The sequence below is a fragment of the Abramis brama genome, assembly GCF_963993115.1.
Source record: "Abramis brama genome assembly, chromosome: 20".
In the NCBI taxonomy this organism is placed as follows: domain Eukaryota; kingdom Metazoa; phylum Chordata; class Actinopteri; order Cypriniformes; family Leuciscidae; genus Abramis; species Abramis brama.
The window spans coordinates 28462348-28484574 of record NC_139982.1 but is presented as its reverse complement, the minus strand read 5'-3'; the positions used below and the strand labels follow the sequence as shown (position 1 = coordinate 28484574).

Genomic DNA, 22227 nt, shown 5'->3' with positions numbered 1-22227 from the left:
AATGTATTTTTTTTATATTTTATTTTATGTTCACCAGGACAAAAGTGCCAATTAGTTACTGAAACATCACATTATTGCCAGTTTCCAGGTGCTTTGTGCTGATGAGAGTGGCCAAACTAGATTGAATATGCTCTACATCCTACAGAAATGCCTCTTTCCACAGCGCCCCCAGTGTAAGGGAGGCTTCATTACCATGAATTTTTTTATCGATGTACAAAGTATGAACATTTAAAAGAATATTTTAAAAATTCAAAAAATTAAGTGAAATGTATGTCATAAAGGGTGACAACTTATGGTATTATAAAAGCAGAAAAGACAATCTCAGCATGCTGATCTCATTATTTATTAAAAATTATTTACAATAACAGCATAATCCAAGAAAAGATTTTTTTTTTACTGCATCATTCACCCCTGTGCTAAGAATTTGCATACTGTCTATACATACAGAACACAAGGACTGAAGCCAAACATCATAACAAGGCAAACAGCACTGTGACAGAACCAAAAACCACTCATTATTCACTCTCTAATGTGAGCTCAGATTAATATATATATCTTATGATGTTTATGGCTGAACATACATTTCGGGCTCCATCAGATGTCATTAAAAAGCAACTTCTTTAATGTTTTAGTCATTATTGTCACTCACAATCCCAGTAAAAGACGACACTAAATGGACGATCATAATAAATAAACTGATATTTTACTGGATCGGATCAAAACGAAGAGTGCTTTTTGTTGTCGTGACGGAAATATGTGGACGTTCATAACAGAAACAAAAGCTGGGAAATGAAGAAACAACAGTGGGCTGGAAAGCTTTGAATGTGTGGACACTTACACTACCGTCAAAGTGCCCGTGTCAAAATAAGCACCATGAAACGAGCGAAGCCTCCATTGGCTGTGAGGTCATCGTGCAGTCTTTAATAGCTTCACACGGACTGAAAAGCTCAGTTTAGAAGAACAGTTCCTTGACACGTGTTGCAGGCACTGCAATATGAAATGCCCAAATCAAACCAACCAAAGTTCACGCTCCACATCTAGACACAAAACATACACCTTGTCGGGCGCCGAATCGCGTGTCTGGGCGTGGAGAGAATGATTTGGAGAGAAACGTTGGACATTTGTTGCTTTAAGTGCAAAATAATGACATCCCCCGAGACGGGAGGATTCTGTAAAACAAGAGGCACAGCGTTCTGAGTTCATAAGACCTCCTGAAGGCCTCTGGGTGGCGCTGTGCTGATCAGAGGTCCACCGGTGAGTCTGATTGTGCTACAGCAGCAGAGAACGAGCTACGTACTTCAGGATGCCTCCGTGTCGGAAAAACGCCACATCCATATCGTTCTCGAAAAGAGCCATGACACTGAAAGTCTTCCCAGTGCTCGTCTGGAAACGAAAGCAGACAAAAACATTAGATGTCACATGGACAAACACATGCATTCAAAGGCAAACTTGCAGCTTAAGAGTAGGACAAATTTCGATTCTCAAGCTCTTGGTTCAATTTGATTATATTTTATTAAATAATGGCCATTTTGCTTACATATAAATGTAATTCTCTCTTAGCTATTGCTATAAATTATATGGGAAACGTCTAACGTGAATATTAATAATAATAATGACAGCATTAGTCAAAGTCAAAGTCCCAAACGATGTTACTCTTGAGCTATTCACTTAACAGATGAGTTAGTGAGTCTATATGAATGATTCATTTAAAAGGACCAGTCTTTTGTTTGACCTACACTGGTTGTGCTGCTTGTTTTTGATTCACTAAAAAGAACCGGTTCATAAGAGTCAAGATTCATCTGTTTGTAAATCTGATTACAGTGCCTGTGCTGCCTGCTTTTGATTCACTATAAAGAACTGGTTTATAAGAGTCATTTGTTCATGAATCAGACTACACAGGTTGTGCTGTATGTTTTTGATTCACTAAAAATTACCAGTTCATAAGAGTCATTTGTTCGTGAATCAGACTACACAGGTTGTGCTGTATGTTTTTGATTCACTAAAAATAACCAGTTCATAAGAGTCATTTGTTCGTGAATCAGACTACACAGGTTGTGCTGTATGTTTTTGATAAAAAAATAAAAATAAAAAAAATGTTTTTGATTCACTAAAAATAACCAGTTCATAAGAGTCATTTGTTTGTGAATCAGACTCCACTGGTTGTGCTGTATGTTTTTGATTCACTAAAAATAACCAGTTCATAAGAGTCATTTGTTTGTGAATCAGACTCCACTGGTTCCACTGTTTGGAAAGTCTAAAGAGAAGTGATGTTTAGTCTGCTGTGAGTCGCTCTACCTGTACTGTGAGCTGATGTCGGGGCGTGAGCTCCTGTGGGATGTTAATAGTGAATCGCTCTTTTCCACACAGCTCAAGCGAGTCGGCATTCTGTCCTGGCAGGAACTGCAGCGGAGCGATTCCCATCCCAACCAAATGATTCTTATGAATCTTCTCAAAGCTCTCAGCTATCACAGCACGCACCCCCTGAGACAAGACAGTCAGTAAGATCAGTGTTAATGGTGAACGAATCACAGGAAATTGTTGATTTTTTGACAAAAAGTCAGGAATTTTAAGGTAACTCATCAGGGAAGAGGATTATGGGTACAGTACCAGTAAATAAGGTCCTTTGGCGGCCCAATCGCGTGAGCTGCCGGAGCCGTACTCTTTTCCTGCCAGGATGATGAGGGGAACTCCATCTCTCTGATAGCGTTCAGCAGCTTCAAACACATCCAGCTGTGATGGGACAACACAAATCAAACCATGAGTTCAGAGTCGGAAGGAATCATGTTCAAGCCGGTTCAGTCTGGACACTAACCGTCTGTCCTGATGGAATGTGCAGTGTTTTGGGTCCGGTCTTCCCGATGAGACGGTTTTGAAGCTTAATGCTGGCAAATGTTCCTCGAGTCATCACGGCATCATTTCCTCTCCGTGCGCCATAAGAATTAAACTCACGAGGTGTCAAACTGAGTCAAACATATAGAGGAACTGGACTTAGTATCTGATCATCTTTATATCATAATATTTATCAACATAGTAATAAAAAGCAGTTATACTACAAAAATGTAATGCAAGCAGGAGTTCTGGGAACACTGACTCGATGAAACAAATCGCTCAAATGAACTAATTCACTATAATAAATCTGACTTCTAATCGCAGTAACACTCACTCACAGAGTCTAAAATGATTTAAGGACAAATATATGAAGCATATTGAAAGGAAACAGTTAACAAAAAAGCAAAACATAGCAAAACTCATCTTACCGTTTGCTCTGCAGGTATTTGGCAGCAGCACTGACTCTTGCGATGCTCCCCGCTGGAGAAATGTGATCGGTCGTTACTTTATCACCCAGAAAGAGGAGCGGGTACGCGCTGTCAATGGACTGAGGGGCGCACACCTCTTTAGTCTGAGACGAAGAGAAACAGAGAGTTAATGTTGAAATACAGTGGAAATGTGATGCTTGGAGAGAGCCGCATCTGAATGACACGTGTTGTTGTAAAAATGATGATAAAAAAAATATATATCAATATTAGATGAAAAACCTTAACGTCAAAAACTTAAATGAAAATGAGAAATGCTGGCTTGGCAACTAACTAAAATAAAATAAGTTTAAGTACTAAAACTTATTTTTAAGCCGAAAACAAAATATATAAAAACAAAAACTAATTTTAAAAAAATGACAAAAGTACATAAACTTACTAAAATTGAAACTAAAATTAAAACAGAAAATTCAAAATATTACCAAATACAGTAATAGTACACAAATAACGCTAAAATAACACTGGATGACACTCACCAGTTTGCTGAAGAAGGACGGACAGCGGATGTAGGTGGATTTGGGATCCCATGGGAAGAGGGCAGATTCGGCAGAGTCCAAACTGTTCCAGAACGTACTTCCTTTCTGCAGACGATCACACAAATCAGCTTGTATTAACATACAATTCTAATGATTCAAAAGATTCAGTGAATCAATCGATTCAAATGAATCCTTTTGTTATATCTTCTGAAGAATATGTGCTATGAAACTCCTCACACCTCCATCCGGATCTTCAGCTCTTTGAACATGGAGGCGATGACGATGTTCTCCTCTGTGTGGTTCACCTCCTCTTTGGATGGCCAGATATCGCGCAGATACACGTCCTTCCCCTCGGCGTTCACTCCTACCGGTTCTGTCTCAAAGTTGATGCTGACTGTGCCTGCGATCGCATACGCCACCACCAGCGGGGGTGAGGCCAAATAATTCGCCCGAACGCAGTCACACAGACGTCCTTCTAAATGCCTGTTCCCAGACAGAACGCCACACGCCACCAAATCCCCCTGCACACGAGCAAACAGCTCAGATTAAGATGCAGATGCTCAGATAGAAAGAGACTAAATGAGAGTTCGGTCTCACCTGTTTAATGGCGTCTACCACATTCTCAGGTAAAGGTGCTGTGTTGCCCACACACGTTGCACATCCATAACCCGCCACCTCAAACCTGAAACCCACGATCGAAAAACATGCAGAGGTCATTATTTAGACAAGTGTTAGTGTGTTTATGAGAAACAAGGCTATCATAAAGGCTATTATAATTTCACTATTATTTATTTCATTTTCTTTATTTTTATTATTTAATGATTTATATACATTTTGAATAGTAATAAATGTGATATTAAAATATTTCTATTACTCATTTTACTTATTATAAATATATTTTTAAATGTCAGTGGTATTTTTTGTTTTAGTAATAGCTGTCATTGATTTTTATTTTATTTATAAATTGTATTTATAAATATTTAATACTCTCAATTTACTTTTCGTATTTTTTATTTCTGTTTCATTGTGATAAATATTAAATAAATATAAAAATAATATATATATATTTTATAAATACGTATTTTAATAATACACACACACACACATATATATATATACATATATATATATATATATATACATATATACATACATATATACACATATATACACATACATATATAGAGAGAGTGTGATTATGACATAATATAAAATATATTTATTTTTTATTTTTATATATATTATATTTATAGAACACCAAAAAACAAAAAAATCTACAAAAAGCAAATTAAATAAAATGTATTGAATAAATATAAAAAATAAAACAATAAATACTAAAGAAATGTTTAAAATATACATTTTACAATTATATACAATTTATTCATATATAAATAAATAATTTTTTACTACATCTTTCGTTTTTGTTACCAATAATAACCTTGGTGTGCTCAAGTATGTGCATCTAATATTATGTGTACCCGAGTTTCTTGAGGAAGGGCAGGACTCCGCTGGTGTTCAGGTAATGTGTGACGGTTCCACTGCCGGGCACCAGACTGGTCCTGATGTACGGTTTTACCGTCAGACCGGCCTCGACGGCTTTCTTCGCCAGTAGACCTGAACAAAACACAAACATACACGTGAGATGCACTGAACACTGTGCAAACAGCTCACGTCAGATCTGCAGATGTCTTGACGTCTGACCTGCGGCCAGCATGACGGACGGGTTGCAGTTGTTGGTGCAGCTGATGATAGCAGCGATGACGACGGATCCGTGTGCCAGGTTGTACTCAGCCCCCTCGTGCAGGAACGGGACCAGAGTTGCCTGCTTGTCTTTGGATATGTGGAAGCCCTTGAAACCCACCTATACATGGATGGCACAAAAAACAAACCCAGCTAGCAACTTGGTACGATTACTTAATTGACAAATACTTTTTTTTGTGTGTGCTAAAATGTGCATTCACCTTTTCATTCAGGCAGTTAATAAAGTCTTCCTTCATGCAAGTCACGGCGACTCGATCCTGTGGCCGTTTGGGTCCACTGACATGAGGCACAATGGAGCTCAGGTTCATCTCGATGACCTACGACACCAACCACATCACATTTGTTAACAACTGACCTATGAAGTTTTATGGGGGATATACTTTTATATTGGTCTTTTGGTTACTTATTTCATGTGAATGTTCCTTAATGATTTACACTACCTTTCAAAAGTTTTGAGATTTCTTTTAATCAGCAAGGACGCATTTAATCAATCAAAAGTGACAGAAATGTTCATAAAAAAAATAAATGAACCAACCTCTGAATACTGCGGCTCTTCTGATTGTTCATCGTAGGTTCTGAAGAGTTTGATAGCCTTCAGGTAATCTTCTAAAACCACAAGCTTCTCCTCACTGCAGACTGATCAGAAAAAAACATTTTTGCGTCAAATTTCACCCTTAATATCACTTTAGACTTTTTAGTCTTAAGTACAAAGAGCGGTCCATACTGGTGTGTTTAAAGTGCTGCAGGGTGATGTCATCCACAGGAAAGAAGCTCACGGTGGCGCTGTACTCCGGGCACATGTTAGCGATAGTGGTCCGATCGGGAGCCGAGAGCTGCTGTACACCAGGCCCGAAGAACTCCACAAACTTCCCGTCGATTCCTGCCTGACGCAGATGCTGAAACACAAAGATCAGATGTTAATATGTTATTTCTTCAGATGCAAACTCACTGAAGATGTCACATATTTAGGACACAAGGACCTCGCTGTACCTTAGTAATGCCCAGTACTATATCAATGGACGTTGCAAGAGGACTGATGGTCCCCACGAGTTTACAGCCGACGACCTGTGGCAAAGTCAAAGACACTGGCTGACCTAACATGACCGCCTCCGATTCAATACCTCCAACTCCTGAAAGAGAGCATGAGAGAGAGGCATCGTGAGGTAAACAAAACAGAAGATTTCACTAATAATAATAACAGTAACTAGTGACATCGTGCTCACCCCAGCCCAGGATCCCAAGGCCGTTGATCATGGTGGTGTGGGAGTCCGTTCCCACCACGCTGTCTGGATAAATAAACCCCTCCCCTTCCTGTACCACCTGACACAGGTACTCTAGGTTCACCTGATGCACTGTGTTGATGTCTGGAGGAACCACGTTGATGTTTTCGAAGGCTTTTGAACACCACTGGAGAGAGAGAACAGTCACAAACTCAAGACTTGCACTACCGTACAAAGGTTTGTGGTCTGTAGGACTTTTGAATATTTTTGAAAGAAGTCTCTTATGCTTACCAAGGCTGCATTTATTTGATCAAAAACAGTAATATTGTGAAATATTATTACAATTTAAAAGAACTGTTTTCTATTTTCTTTTAAAATGTAATTTATTCCTGTGATCAAAGCTGAATTTTCAGCATCATTACTCAAGTCTTCAGTGTCACATGATCAAATCATGCTGATTTGCTGCTCGTGAAACACTTCCTCTTATTATTGCAAATGTTGAAAACAGCATGGCATGTTATGTTGTCTTTGTAAATGGTAAATGGTAAATGGACTGCATTTATATAGCGCTTTCACAGACCTATGGCCACCAAAGCGCTTTACATTGCCTCACATTCACCCATTCACTCACTCATTCATACACCGACGGCAGTGTCAGCCATGCAAGGCGCCATCCAGCTCGTCGGGAGCAGCTGGGGTTAGGTGTCTTGCTCATGGACACCTCGACACTTGGTCAAGTGGAACCGGGGATTGAACCACCAACTTTTCGGTTTGTAGACAACCTACATGAACCACTGAGCCACTGCCGCCCCAGTGGCTCAGTGTGTAGATATACATCACAGAGAGCTCTGAAAACTCACCTTAAAGAACTCCAGCCTCTCTTTGTTTCTGGTTAGCTCCATCTCTTGATTCCTGATCATAGTTTCAGGCCTGTGTGCGTCAGACAGACATCAGCACATCAGAGAGAGCAAACAGAGTAATGTGAGAGCGTGTATTAGTGTGTGTGCGAGGTGTAGACGTACTCTGACACGGGCTGCAGGTGGAAGGGGCACAGGAGGGGCGTGTTTTCTATCTGTACTGCTGCGGTTCTGCCACTGGGGGCGTCAGAGCAGGAGGTTTTACTGCAGCCGCCCCGATGACCCGGGCGTTGACCTGAACAGTGACTCCCTCGTGGAGATGGTCGACCGGCAGGAGATCTGACAGCGGCACCTTGACTCTCATCCACCGGGATTGAAGGGCTCTGGATGCCACTGAGAAATTAGTTAAACCATTGTTAGTCATTTTGTCGCTTGACAGTGAAAACTTGTTGCATCTTGCCTGGTTAAGTTCATAAAATGAGACCGTTTACATAAAAAAACTGAAGCACAATACATCACCACCCTAATTACTGTGTACATTAGGACTTCTGGGCATAATCAGTGTTTATGCTAATGCTGTAATTATTGGGTTTTTAAACATAAATACTGTTTTAATCCTTTCTCTTGCCCATGCGTTCACTCTCACCATTTGCTGTAGTCAATCTGCAGCGAATGATCTACGATGAGGTCTGTGGGGCATCTGGGGTTCACCAGGTTTGGATCAACCCCCTGTTTAGCTAAAGCATCTCTCATGGCTGCCAGATCCACCATAGCAGGAATTCCCCTGTGAACACACACAATGGAGGCATTAGGACATATCCAACTTTATGAACAGGCCCAGGCCCAGTTAATGTGCAGATGTTGTTAAAGGATAACTGTCGCCAAAATGCAACCTAGGGTCTTTTTGTTAATCTACCCGAGGCAAACTTTCGTTTAATAGTCGATCTCCGAATGTAAATGAACGGACTCTGAATTTTAGTATTGCTTCTTATATGAGCATTCTTTTTCAAATACAATGTCAATATTGATTTTCACTAACGACGACAAAACAACACATTATCCGTGAATTTATATGTAACTAAGCTTTAGGAGCTTTCCATCTTTACTCTCCTGTTACGTTGCATTCGGAGATCGGCTATTTTTGACTGTCAAAATGCCGGCGGACACAGCTTCAGTGAGTTGTTCGAAATCTTTCTTTTTAGTAAACTCTTGTGTCCACAAACAATGTTCTCAATGCTCGAGTTCATGTGTAGAGCCCCTGGTGATACTTCCAGCAAAGTTTCATGTTGTGTCGAGCCTTCTTAGTGTTTTAAAAATAACGATTTTTGATGCTATTATAGAAGTGCCCCTAGCACTCCCATTCAAAAGGCATTTTGACCGAAAACAAAAATATGGTCAAACTTAAAAGTGGCGTTTCCATCCTAATTATGCTTTTAAATGAAAATTTGCCTCGGGTAGATTAACAAAAAGGTTGCATTTTGGCGAGAGTTACCATTTAAGGGCTGCCCGATTAATCAAAATAAAGCTGAAATCACAATATGGCTTAGTGTTGTCATCAAATTGCAAAGACTGCAACTGAATTAAATATATGCGCTGCACCGTGTTCTTAAACCTGGATTATTTTTTTTCTAAATCTAAATGATCATAAAAAAAAAAAAACCCAGTTTGATTTCTTTTCCACAAATCGTGTATCCCTTGTCGATAACTCACGTAAAATCCTGCAGCAGAACCCTGGCGGGCGAGAACACGACCTCGGCCTGGTTCTGCTGCGTTTGCCAGTCTAAAATATTAGAGACATCCTCTGTCTTTACGTAGAACCCGTCACACTTCCGAATGGCGGACTCCAGGAGAACCCGCATACAGAACGGCAGTTTCTCTACAAGAAAAAGAGCCAGTTAGTGCTTTTGCAGGACTTTACTTTTAACATCTGAACTTGAGTTTGATTGCATGTTCTTATAAGTGATGTCAGTTGTATCTATGCATGAATTATTTAGTTAAAGACCCTAACTCACCATATCTGGCATCATTGCTGAGCTTCTGTGGGTTGAAATACCTCAGCTCTTCATACTGCTCGCTCCGGAGAGTGTCGATCAAATCGCCAAACGGATGTTCTGTAGAGAATAAAAGCCTTTATTAAGCATTTTGAGAACGAGCTGATCAATTTGTGCAATAGAGAAGGAAAAGAATGGCTTGTGCGTCTTAAACTCTGGATTCGGGTTTGTCCTGCAACAACCAAACAGAATCGGACGACAGCAGACCAACACCTGCAGTAGGGCTGGGACGGTATGGATTTTTTCTTACCGCGGTTGAAAAGCAAGAAATTCCCGAGGTATAGCGGTAAACCGCTTTAAATCAACCCCCCCCACCCCCCCCAGCCAAATCTGTACATCTCACAGCACCCGCACCCAGTTCTTGCGTCTCAATTAGTTGATTAAATAAACAAAATAATCCTACAATAGTAGACATAAGCCCTTTAAATACAAATAAATAGCCATGTTTTATAAAAATGTTCACAAAACTAAATGAAAATGTTGTATGTAAGATAACGTTAATTAAGTTGTAGGTTACGTTTCTAATGTCACAGGTAGCCTAATAATCTCAAGGTTTACTGCTTACACGATTCTTTTGTAGTTTGGTGTACTAAAGTGTTTTTCTAAAATAAACATTCACGAGTGTACCTTATTACTTCTCACTGCTGATTCCTGATGGTTTAGAGGACGAGTCGCCCGCTGTCGTTTCAAAGAATAGTATACGGCGAGCGCGTCAAGCATAAAATGCCTCGTCCACTTGGGGAGGCGCGCGCGCAGTCAGAGAAGAAGAGATAAAAGCCCACCCACACTGACAACTGATTGGTTGACTTGCCGAAATGGGCCAATCAGGATGCTCTCTCTCGCTCCCTCTCCCTCTCCCTCTCTGCCGTGCGCGCGCTACACGGTTTGGAACACAGTCTCTGTCTCGCATGCGCACTCTTGCTCGCTCACTCTAGATTCCGGGAGATTTTAACTAATTTGCGGGAACTTCTGGGAGACTTGGGATGTCTGTAGGTACTCTCGCATATAGGCCTAATAGTCAATACGAATGGAATGTTATTATGTGTCATGGAACATTGCGCTCCCCAACTCGCGAAAGGTCGGATGTGCTCCATCTTTTGATGGATTCAAGGTTTTCTAAACAAAACTTATGTAAGACACAATGTCATTAAACACAATCCATGTCATTAGAATCAATGTAATTAGACACAACGTGCACACATGTGCAGGCCAATGTTTTTTTTTTTTTTTTTTTGCGGTGATGGCGGTGACGAGCTCAGACCCGCGGTAGGCATCATGTGACCGCGGTATTGCGGTAATGCGGTAACCGCCCCAGCCCTAACCTGCAGGGCTCATTTAACTCAGAGAGAGCGTTACTGCGTCCCAATTCGCATACTTATTACTGTGCCCTAAAAGTATCTACTGTTTTTGTGAAGACAAGTATATAGTTTTGAGTGTGCTACTTTTTGAGCAGAATATAGGCAAGCTTTGGGACATACTACTCTACTCTTAAACCGCTGAACCGTGTTCATTAACCTTCACCTCTTCACATCTTAAAGTTCCCATTTAAGGCACAAGTCTGCAGCTGTGCTACTCGTGTTGGCAGTGAGTACTGAGAGCTTTCAAATAAGGGATGCACCAAACATTCAGTAACCAAATGCTTTGAAGAAGAATCATTGAAGAAGAGAAAAGTAAAAAGTGAAACGTCAGTGTTCAGCTTTGAAATGGGTTCACCTTGTAAAGCATATTATGATCAAAATTCAAACAATTTCAAATTAAGTATTTGCATTTCCTTATTGTGCTTTAAGGTTCTCAGGCTTTGAAGCAATGCCCTCTTGGTTATTCAGGACATTAATAAAGTCTTTGAAACTTTTGTTAAAGAACCGGTCACCTATGTAAAAAAAATAAAAAAACATGAGGTTTATTTTTGAAGGACACAGAAATGCTTTTATCCTCCAAATCCAAAGAACTTTCCAGAGCACAGTTAGTATTTTTTATCATAATAGGTTATAAAAAAAAGCCATTTACTATGAGTTTTTGGGGTAGACTTTGTTTAGATCCAGGATTGCATTGAAAAACACATCCACTGTTGGAATATAGTTGCTGGAATAGTTGAATATATATCACACACACACACACACACACACATATATACAAGACAAATTACTTCCACAGACGAATCCTAATAGAGACACAGAAGTGAAACAGGTTGTGTTATAATTTCACTGCAAAGTAACACCAGCACTGTTTGCAGTGAGATCTGTATACTGTCAGAAGACATTACAAAAAAAGGGACAAGAATTTCCATCCATGCAGAAATAAAATGTTTGTGACGGTTCACTAAACCAAGAGAGGAGAACAAAACTAAATCATGATATAAAACACACACTAGTGCTCATGCACAGCAGTGTATTTCAGCAGTGCCAGTGTGACCGCATGTGTGGAGGAGGACGAACAAGCACAGACACACACTTATCACACACACACCCTGCGTCTGCTGCCTGCTGCACGTGTTAGATTAGGTTAGATGAGTTTAGATTAAACTGCAGCAAAGGAACACAAACCTGCATCCACCACATAATATATGAATGAACACAAAAATCGCCTGATCTTTATTAATGACACGGAAGATACGGAAGATTATTTATTTCACTCGCATTTGTGCCTAAAAATAGTTGTGCGAACTTGAAAAATAATTTATGAGCACGAGTGCGCGAGTGACGGGCTTGTTTGTAATATTCAGTTCCTGTGAAAAATTGTGAAATACTGTTCCAGTAGGTGAAGAATAGGTTAACAATATGCTGATTGATTACATAACAATATTTCGATGTAATATTCAGTTCCAGTGGAAATCTGTTCCAGTTAATGGAGTATACACAGGTGATGTGTCATATTCAGTAAACTCCACCCGCTGGAACGGTTTCTTACAGTAACTGAACATTACACAACATCACCTGTTCAGTTTTGAAAACTGTAGCCTACTCACAGATTTGTGGCCTATACCTTATTTCATTCCACTATTAATTTCCTTCTCTCTGGGCCTCGAGTCTTTTCACGTAGTGTTTTAGCGCAGCGCATCACACACATGACCAGCGTCGGCCAATAGTGAGCCTACGTGGTGACGTGCAACACAGACGTGCTGCGCTAAAACACTACGTGAAAAGACTCAAGGCCCAGAGAGAAGGAAATGAATAGTGGAATAAAGTCGTTATTTTTGTTTGTTTTTTGCGCACAAAAAGTATTCTCGTCGCTTGATAAACTTAAGATTGAGCCACTGTAGTCACTTTAACGATCTCTTTAATAACTTTTCTGGGCCAGCAAGTTTCATTCCCTTAGAAGCCTATGGAGGAGTGAGAGCGCTCAGATTTAATCAAAAATATCTTAATTTGTGTTCTGAAGATGAACGAAGGTCTTACGGGGTTGGAACAACATGAGGGCGAGTAATCACTGACAGAATTTTCATTTTTGGGTGAACTAACCCTTTAAAGACATCATTAAAAATGGCATTAACCTACTGTGGTTTAACCTCAATTTTATCAAGCAACAGAAGTGCTTTGTTTGCACAAGAAAATATAATTTACCAGTTTATTTACAAAATATTAATCTCTAACGCACGTTCACACAACAACATCCGCTCTCGTGTCAACACAACACGCGTGCGTCATGCTCTCAGGAAAGCTCGTTGGAGATTAATAATTTGTAAATAAAGTGGTAAATCATGTTTTTTACTTGTGTTGCTTCAAATTAAACCACTGGAGTCACATGGATTACTTTAATGATGTCTTTACTACATTTCTGGGCCTTGAAAGTGGTAGTTGCATTGACTGTCAATGGAGGGACAGAAAGTGCTAAGATTTCACCAAAAAGATCTTCATTTTTGTTCTGAAGATGTAGCTACAAAAGTCTTACTGGTTTGGAACGACATGAGAGTGAGTAATTAATGGCAGAATTTTCATTTTTGGGTGAGCTTAACTCTTTAAAAATCATGATTTGTCTAGAATCACCTTTTTCGAAAAAAAGTTCCCCCCAAAGTTTAATATTTATGAACCTTTGACACCAGAGAGAACAACCTCATTAGACGATCACGTAATTGTATAATTGTGAAGAAATAAATACAAAGATTGTGCTTTACCTTTACAAACGTTGTTCTCTGTGCCAGTACCATGGTATAGTGATTGTATTAGATCATAATACTTCTTCAAATCAGACATAATACACATAATGGTACTGAATAATTATCATATTCGAATACTATGGTATTTACATAGCACATTAAAGTAAAAACACTATGGAATTACCATAGTACATGTGCAGAAAACGAAACACCAAAAAGCATGGTAGTACCATGGTACATGTGTGTTATTGTAAACAACACATAATAATCGAGCATCGTGCATAATAGGATTGTGCATTGTTCCTATTAAGCAGCCTGGCTAGACAACATTTTGGGCATTAAAGACGCGTTAAACAGAAGCTGTCAAGCTGGACATCTCATTGAGTTTTGACACACATCAGTTTTAGATCGCGTGAGATGCATCGTGTAATCGCACGCGATCTGGACGTCAGTCGCTCTCTCGCCGCTAGCCGCAGTGCTAACGGCAAAACCGACTCGTTCATCGTTTTATAAGTGAATGTTTGAGGACTGTTTTGACACACATTTGTGACTTCGCATTTAACCGGATACATACTTCTTTGTCAGGGCGTAAATGAGATGAATATTGTTAATTTTTGTCATTTAAAACCGCACTTACCGTTCTGAGGTGAACCCAGCGCCATGATGAGTCCTAATATTAACACGACTCCACTCGCTCGAGCCACAACAGCCAGCCAACCAGCGAACAGTTCCTCCCTGGAGAACTGTCCAATCAGCTGAAAGCATCTCGCACATCGCCATCCAATCAACAAACACTACCCTTCATCACTTTGGTTATTTAATAGATGTCAAGATTAATTAATAATGATTTATTGAAATGATTTTTATACATACTAAATAACATCATTTTCAATAGACAAGTAGCAATTTTCATCTTTTGCGTTGTTTTTATTAAACTTCAAAAAAATCTTTTTTTTAAAACCATGTAAATATCGTTAATTGTAAAATATCTAGTTGTTCGTGTTACTAGGCATTTAAGTAATAAAAATATGAATAATAATGCTACATTCATATTGATGAAGAAGTTCTACATATCTACAAATATTTTTTTTTTCCATTTCATAAATTATTTTAAGAAATCGTCCAGTGTTTTGTATAAATGCAATGCATTTTAAAACAAGGCTTGATCTCAATAAACAAGTAGCTAAATTACATATTTCTTAAAATAATATATATAGCGCTCCTCCTGTGTCAATGACCAATCAGCAGGCAGCAGCGGCCGCTCGTCCTGTCAGTGACGTTTGAGAATGCGCCGGAAGTGTGGCGGAGCAAGTGCTGTTCGGTTCGATCGATTCGACATGACTTTACATCAGGAGTCGCAGGCCGCAGATCGGTCACAGAAAATGCCGTTTTTAGAGGCATAATAGAGGATTTATCTCATGACTGGACCGCGCAGCTCCGCTTGAGGCCACTGGATGTAGAAACGACACTAACCGAGTGAGTCACTGTGTGTCAGCGAGGTCAAATGAAGTGTCATGTAATTCTGACGGGCGATATTTTTTTTTACCGGGGGTGTCAGGTGGTATATTGTGTAATGCGCATGTGCAGTACTAGAGAGTCGGCGAAATAAATGACATTTATCCATGTAAAGAAGAGTAACGAGAAAGGTTTAATTAGTATATGTATGTTTTTCATTGTATGATTGTTAAGTCCTTTTGGGACAGATTGTATGAGTGGTTGAAGACAAAACATGTAATACCTGCCGTTGACTATCACATTGTTAAAATTTGGTGTCTTTTTGGACAACAAAAATATTGAATTTTTGTGTATAATATATTGATTGTGGCCAAGTTTTACCTACACAAATGTAGATTTGTTAAAGTTTCTCCATGTTTTGCAGCATTTACATTTTTTATTTCAAATATTAAAACAATTAAATTACTGACTGAATTACTGGCAATATATATGGATCAATATATATGGATATATGGATTGTAAAAATGCATAGTTCACATCTCAGATGTTCTATATCATACACTTTTTTTGTTTGTTTACACGTGTCAAGACATTATCTCTGCAGAACATAACCAAGCATGACCTTCGAACTCTGTACCTTCAGATCTGCAAGAAAACATGCAGCTTGTATGAAATGTTGTGATTTTTGTCATTTCAGGTTATGCGGGAGCGAGTGATTTAGTGTGTGAGGTCATCGGCTGCAATGATGCAACAGAAGCGCAACCTTCAGATCATCGAATGGGAGGATCTGGACAAGAGGAAGTTCTACTCGCTGGGCGTCTTCATGACCATGACCACGCGGGCCGCCGTCTACCCGTTCACCCTGATCCGCACCAGACTGCAGGTGCAGAAGGGCAAGTCGCTCTATAACGGCACCTTCGACGCCTTCTGTAAGATCCTGAAGGCCGAGGGGGCGCGCGGCCTTTACCGAGGGTTCATGGTCAACTCGTTCACACTGATCTCAGGTCAGGCCTACATCACTACCTATGAGTTGGTAAGGAAATATGTGTCCGGTTACACGTCCGACAACACGGTCAAGTCTCTGGTGGCGGGCGGAGCGGCGTCACTGGTGGCCCAAAGCATCACGGTGCCCATCGACGTGGTGTCCCAGCAGCTGATGGTGCAGGGGCAGGGGTGTCAGCTCACACGCTTCAAACTCAAACCCAAGATGGCGATGACCACGTCCAAACACAAAGTCACATTCGGTCAGACCAGAGACATTGTGGTTCTGATTTTTCACACGGATGGATTTCGGGGTTTTTATCGCGGATATGTGGCGTCGCTGCTCACCTACATACCCAACAGCGCCGTCTGGTGGCCCTTTTATCACTTTTATGGAGGTAAAGAAAATAAATATTTAGTGATGCATCGAAATGGTTTCCTGACCCAAACAGATAAAGTTCAATTAATAGAGTGCAACAGCCGGGTTCCAGTAGAGGTTGAATGACTTCACATTTTGAAAGTCGACATTTTGTGATTAAAGGGTAACTAAACCCCTGGTCAGAGCCTGACTCCACCCACTGGCAATATTTGAAAAATGCTAGAAAAGTGGGCAGACCCCAGCGGAGATACAGGGGACGAGCCGTGAGCGGGGGGGCGTGCACCTGAGACCTGCTGTCAGACTCTCTAAAATGGAGAGTGACTCACAGGGTTGCAAGACGATGTAAAGTACATGCATCTGATGAGTTTTATCGAGTTGATGTCATGCAGGAGGAGCAGCGTTTGGCACTGCGTTGCTTTTCAGCGCGAGCTGTGTGGAGAAGCCCATTTCCACCTCTATTGCGTTGGAAAAGCAATTCCGCGTAAAATGCAGGTTTCACACTCACGGTCTTCCAGGCCAAGTGCATGCAACCACTGGCACCTAATTTCCAAGTGTGCTGGAAAGCTATGCAGTCCACCAGCAACACTATCCTCCTGACCACTGTACTAAATACAGATAAATCTACGCTAGCTCGGACCAGGGGCGTGGTGAGCTCGTACCAAGGGAGGGCGTGGTGAGCTGGAACCTGCTTACGTCACGTAGTACCGCAAACATCCAATAGGAAAATTCAACTGCAGTAGCCACCGTTCAACCTGAAGAGGGCAGCACTCAGACGTTTTTACACCATATCTTGTAGAATTAAAACACTTTATACCCAAATGTCAAAAAAGTTACTCGAATCAATGAACAGCACTAATAAAGCCCCATTCTTACAGATCCTTAACTAAAAAAAGTTGGTTTAGGGTTTAGTTACCCTTTAAAGTCGAATCGACGTCGGCTAGTCGCCAGTGATGTCATTAATGAACAAATAAGCCTGAACCTCGAGCTGAGACTCGAACGCTGGTTGCCTTGTGCACAGATACATAACAGCCTATTTTTATTGTTTTTTTTTGTCTTTGGGTCGTTATATTCCTCACAGATTTCTGCTCGTTCTAAATCAGATACAGATAAAGTAGCACAGTAGAGATTATATTTATATGAATGAATGATTTAGTGAGAGAGCGATTGCGTGAATTAATTCTACCTGGCAGCGTCTCTCTAATAATAGTAAAGCTGTGGGTTTTAGTTACTAAGAAATATATGCTAGAACTTTTCAGTTTCTAAACTATTTTATTGATAAATCACAGAACAGTGTTGACAATAAAAACAGCGTAAAAGTGGACTTCAAAGATTTCTTATCCTGTTGCGCCCTCTATAGGCCATGATCAGCGACTAGTCGAAATCAAGCTAAAAGCGTCATGGCAGTGTATATATATATATATATATATATATATATATATATATATATATATATATATATATATATATTATTTATTTATTTTTTTAACAATAACTTCTAAACCTTTAAAGACAGACCTGCTGTGAACTCAGAGGTTGTTTATCAATGGTATATGTTTTTGTTAAAGCCATCAGTTCACATTTTAACCTATATTTTTGAGGGAATTCCTGGTGAAAAACTACATTACCCATGATGCTGTGAAAAAAAAATCCACCAATCAGATAGTTTCAGCAAACAAAAAGTAATTGGAAATAATACTTTGTAGTTATATAATTATGTTTCTACTCCAGTTTGTTGTTTAACTATTAACATTTAAACACACTGTGTGTGTTTCCAGAGCAGCTCTCCAAACTGGCCCCTGCTGACTGTCCGCACCTCCTCCTGCAGGCCGTGGCGGGACCGATGGCTGCCGCGACAGCCTCCACCCTGACCAACCCCATGGACGTGGTCCGAGCCAGAGTACAGGTACAAACACAACCAAATCAGTCACTTTAAAGTGCCTCTATTATGCTTTTTCCAATATTAACTTTCATGCAGTATGTAATAAATCAGCAATTCCAGTCTCACTTCCTGTTACATACCTACTTAACAAATTTGCATAATGGTCTTCATTGGCCCCTCAAACACTAGTTGTAGCTGAGACTGGACGAGTTGGTTCATGTTGTCGACAAGACGTTGTCACATCAACTTTGCTGCACTTCCTAAGGATGAGGACTCGCGCTCGGATTGACACGAACTCTCAGAAAGGAGCGGTTTAGAGAAACTGAAGTTTTGCTGCTTCATATTTTTTTTGTGGACACTGATTTTATATATTTACAGTCAAACCAAAAATTATTCAGACACCAGATATAATTTTTTATATTTTTTACTAGTGGGTGCAGGACACTGTAGTTCATTTATGTAAGTGAGGATAGCAAAATAAAGTACTGTGACACATTATACCCAAAAATGATTCATACAGTGACTACCAGTAAAATTTGGGACCAAAAATGATTCGGACACTTTGACCTGGTCATGTTTTGCTGAAGTGTTTTTTCTTTAATTGCTAATGCGAGCTTTTTACACCACAAACTGAACAAAAATAAGCATTGCTTGGTAATTTGTTGACTTAAATTGGTATTATCTAATTGTTTAGTTAAATTTAACAGCTGACACTGACAGATATTCAACATAATTCATTTGTGAGACAAAACCAGTGAAATATCAACTGATTAACACTGAGTTCTTGTCATATTTTATTACCATTTTCTAAACTATAGTGAAAAACTGTGATAATGTGAGAAATGTTGAAGGTGTCTGAATAAATTTGAATATATATATATATATATATATATATACATACATACATACATACATACATACATACATATACACATATATATATATATATATATATATATATAATTTTCAGATTTTTTTACGTAATTTAAAAATGGATTCATTTTCAATAATTTAATATTTATGTATAATTGTACATAAATGATACAAATTTGTATGTATGTGTATTTTAATTTATTCAATTTTTTTAAAGTCCATTTACAATGTTAGTCCAGGTATTTCAGAAGTTTCGTGCTTTCAGAAGTTTTCTGATCCTCACAATGACTGTATCTTTAAGACTTCTATATGTAAATGAGCTCTATTATAAACTAACCTGCCTGATCTCTGTGTACTAATGAAGTTCACACTGTTGATCATCATCAGGTTCAGATTAGAGTTAATCATTATGATAATGTGATCATATCGTATGTTTTTTTTTGTAAATGTTTAATATAGATTTGAGCTTTGTGAGATAATACACTGTGCGTGTGTTTGCAGGTTGAAGGTCGTTCGTCTGTGATCGAGACGTTTAAGCAGCTCCTGGCTGAAGAGGGAGCGTGGGGTCTCACCAAGGGTCTCTCTGCACGCATCATTTCCTCCTTGCCTACGTCTGTCATGATCGTCATCGGTTACGAGACTCTGAAGAGACTCAGTCTGCGTCCTGAACTGGTGGACAGCAGACACTGGTGAAAACACTCACCTGACGCTATACCTCAGCCTTTTAAATGGATGCCTTTTATTATTTTCACCATTTATAAGGACCAGGCAATAACTGACTCTCAAATGTGAAGATCTATTTCCTTTCTCGTGGATTTTGTGAACTTTAATCTGTTCCTGTAAACTGTGGCCCATACTAGTATTTTGTAACAAGGTGTCATGGAGCTCCTTATTTGTCTTTTTCACCTGGTATGTTTGTTTATCAGAGGTTTTTAACTGAAAAATACTTTGACATGGTGAATTTGAGTCTTTCTTGTGAATCTCATGCACTTCATATGACAGGAAGTGAGATAATCACATCTGTTACATGCTAAGAAGAATGAGAACATGGCTGCGTCCGAAATCTTAAAAATACTGCCTTCGGAGGATGATTTCCAATGTATCAAGACACGTCCGAATGCAACGCTGGCTTCACTTCCTGTCTCCTGAGAAACCTTCATCTGATCCATTTTTGAAGGCAGCATAGATGTATCCTTCGCTGCCTTTGATATCCCACAATTCGGTGCTTTCCATTCTGGCAGTTGAGCTAAAAAATAAAGATGGTGCCTGAAAGTTGTGGTTGGTGGTCAGTTTGTGTGTAAATGTAAGTTTTTTACCAACATTTATAGCGAGAAATTACAGTTGTATAAATGAAATATTTGCTTATCACCAAAGCTCGCTCTATTTTGTTGTAGATCATTGAACCGTTACATTGCCTCAGAAGTTTGTCTGAAATCAGGCACCCTTTGTGCGCAAATGTCGCCTTCAAATTCATTTCCTGATAAGGCAACAAGTCAGCTACCTAAGTTTTGGGACGCAGCCCATGTATGGGCTTTTCACACTTGTTGAGAAACCCTGGGGAATTTAAAATTTTCTGAATATTCAGGTTTTGAGTTTTCACACCGTACGTTTTTAAACCCTGAGTTTGGGCCGGTTCACACAATGCGTTTTTGCTGTTAAAAACATGAGGCAGGTCAGTGGGACAAACAAAACAAAAAGCGCTGACTAGAAACACGTTTTTAGCGCCACATTTTTAGAAAGACTCGTCATGCGCGAGACGCTGTAAAAGACGCGAGCGCGACGGTTAAAGATGGCGGTGTAACGCGTCTTTACATTGAAAAACTATGGAAAAGCTGTGCAGTGGACATGGAAAACCGCGTTCTTTGTGTTTAAAGGTCCCTAAATGTTCTTATTTACAAGCTTATTAACATTGGTTAAGTACATTTACTCTCACTGTGTTCTGATACATGCATACTAAATAGATAATATTTTCTATTTTACCGCTCGTTTTACATACCGTCACGGTTTGATATTTTTAACTTTTTCCTTTAGACGTTTGATTAACGTGTGTAACTTTCTGACTGTACAAAGGCTAAGGCAAGACTTGATTAAGGTTGCTGTAACATATTCATGGTTATGCAAATTTATAGGGCAATTTATTGTGAAATTCATGCCTGGAAAGATTTATATTAAATACAAATTTACTAATAATATATTAAATATCCTATTGGCTTGAAACTGCTCTTTGTGTGTATTCACTATACAATGATTGTTAAAATACAACAGGATAAATTATGTAAATAAATTTGTGAACCCAGGGTTAAATAGTGTGAAAATCCTTGTGAGAAAAGTTAGAAAGTATTATGTTCTACTGTATGACAATTCAACCAATTTGGACTGTCATATTTTGTGTTTTTATTATACCTTGTCTTTAACTTTCAGAAAAACTGTGTTTTGGGGCCAAAGCTTTTACAGTTGATATGTTTTATAAATGTGCTTCATATGCCATAGATTGTTTCTAACTGAATCTGTCACAATCAGGTGTGAATTAAATGAACCGCACAAGAACGGAACCGTTTGGGATTTCTTTGCTAGTGTAGCTCACAAACACTCTAAAGCATTTAATAGTCAAGTTCTGCTCTGGATTGTTATGAAAATTATTTTTTACATGTCTGCTATACAGTAAAAAAAAAAAGTCTGAACTAAGGTCTCTGAATTGTTAATGGTGGTGCAGTAACATTTGGTGGCATGTAGAGGGCGTGAATTGATCAGAACAGCCATGTTTGCACTCAAGTTGTGTAAAAAGCTGGAAATATCAGGGAATTTTAACATTTTATTTGATTTTAAATTAGGAGATTAAACTATAATGAATATCATACTTCCTAGTAAAAATGTCATCTGTCAAAATG

General features: G+C 39.2%; 2 protein-coding genes across 3 annotated transcripts; one reads left to right on the top strand and one right to left on the bottom strand.

The window, feature by feature from the left end:
• Window positions 1-325: 325 nt before the first annotated feature.
• On the bottom strand, window positions 326-14477 carry ireb2 (iron-responsive element binding protein 2). Its single transcript, XM_084094623.1, has 21 exons — window positions 14410-14477; window positions 9641-9739; window positions 9339-9504; window positions 8275-8412; window positions 7794-8021; window positions 7632-7701; window positions 6775-6958; window positions 6542-6681; window positions 6276-6447; window positions 6087-6187; window positions 5752-5868; window positions 5492-5651; window positions 5269-5404; window positions 4388-4472; window positions 4030-4311; window positions 3791-3895; window positions 3258-3400; window positions 2813-2960; window positions 2608-2730; window positions 2296-2481; window positions 326-1383 (listed from the first exon to the last, which is right to left on the bottom strand). Exons 1-21 carry the CDS (start codon window positions 14432-14434, stop codon window positions 1270-1272), a joined length of 2922 nt encoding a protein of 973 aa, XP_083950749.1. The 5' UTR covers window positions 14435-14477; the 3' UTR covers window positions 326-1269.
• A 567-nt stretch (window positions 14478-15044) lies between these two features.
• On the top strand, window positions 15045-22114 carry slc25a44a (solute carrier family 25 member 44a). 2 transcript variants are annotated; one of them, XR_014603679.1, is made up of 4 exons: window positions 15045-15248; window positions 15925-16606; window positions 18368-18490; window positions 19841-20297. XR_014603679.1 is itself a non-coding variant. In XM_084094414.1 (4 exons), exons 2-4 carry the CDS (start codon window positions 15970-15972, stop codon window positions 20030-20032), a joined length of 957 nt encoding a protein of 318 aa, XP_083950540.1. In that variant the 5' UTR covers window positions 15057-15248; window positions 15925-15969; the 3' UTR covers window positions 20033-22114. The 2 variants fall into 2 exon arrangements, 1 of the variants encoding a protein (XP_083950540.1); XM_084094414.1 differs by having other exon boundaries at window positions 15057-15248; window positions 18363-18490; window positions 19841-22114.
• The last annotated feature ends 113 nt before the right edge of the window (window positions 22115-22227 follow it).

Bases quoted from the DNA above. Each gene is read 5' to 3' on its own strand.
- slc25a44a (XM_084094414.1), top strand. From the start codon at position 15,970: ATGATGCAACAGAAGCGCAACCTTCAGATCATCGAATGGGAGGATCTG. The intron at 16,607-18,362 runs GTAAAGAAAATA...GTGTGTTTCCAG, and splicing joins CTTTTATCACTTTTATGGAG to AGCAGCTCTCCAAACTGGCC. The intron at 18,491-19,840 runs GTACAAACACAA...GTGTGTTTGCAG, and splicing joins TGGTCCGAGCCAGAGTACAG to GTTGAAGGTCGTTCGTCTGT.
- ireb2 (XM_084094623.1), bottom strand. From the start codon at position 14,434: ATGGCGCTGGGTTCACCTCAGAACG. The intron at 5,652-5,751 runs GTGAATGCACAT...ATCCATGTATAG, and splicing joins TTAACTGCCTGAATGAAAAG to GTGGGTTTCAAGGGCTTCCA. The intron at 2,961-3,257 runs GTAAGATGAGTT...TGTTTGACTCAG, and splicing joins AAATACCTGCAGAGCAAACG to TTTGACACCTCGTGAGTTTA.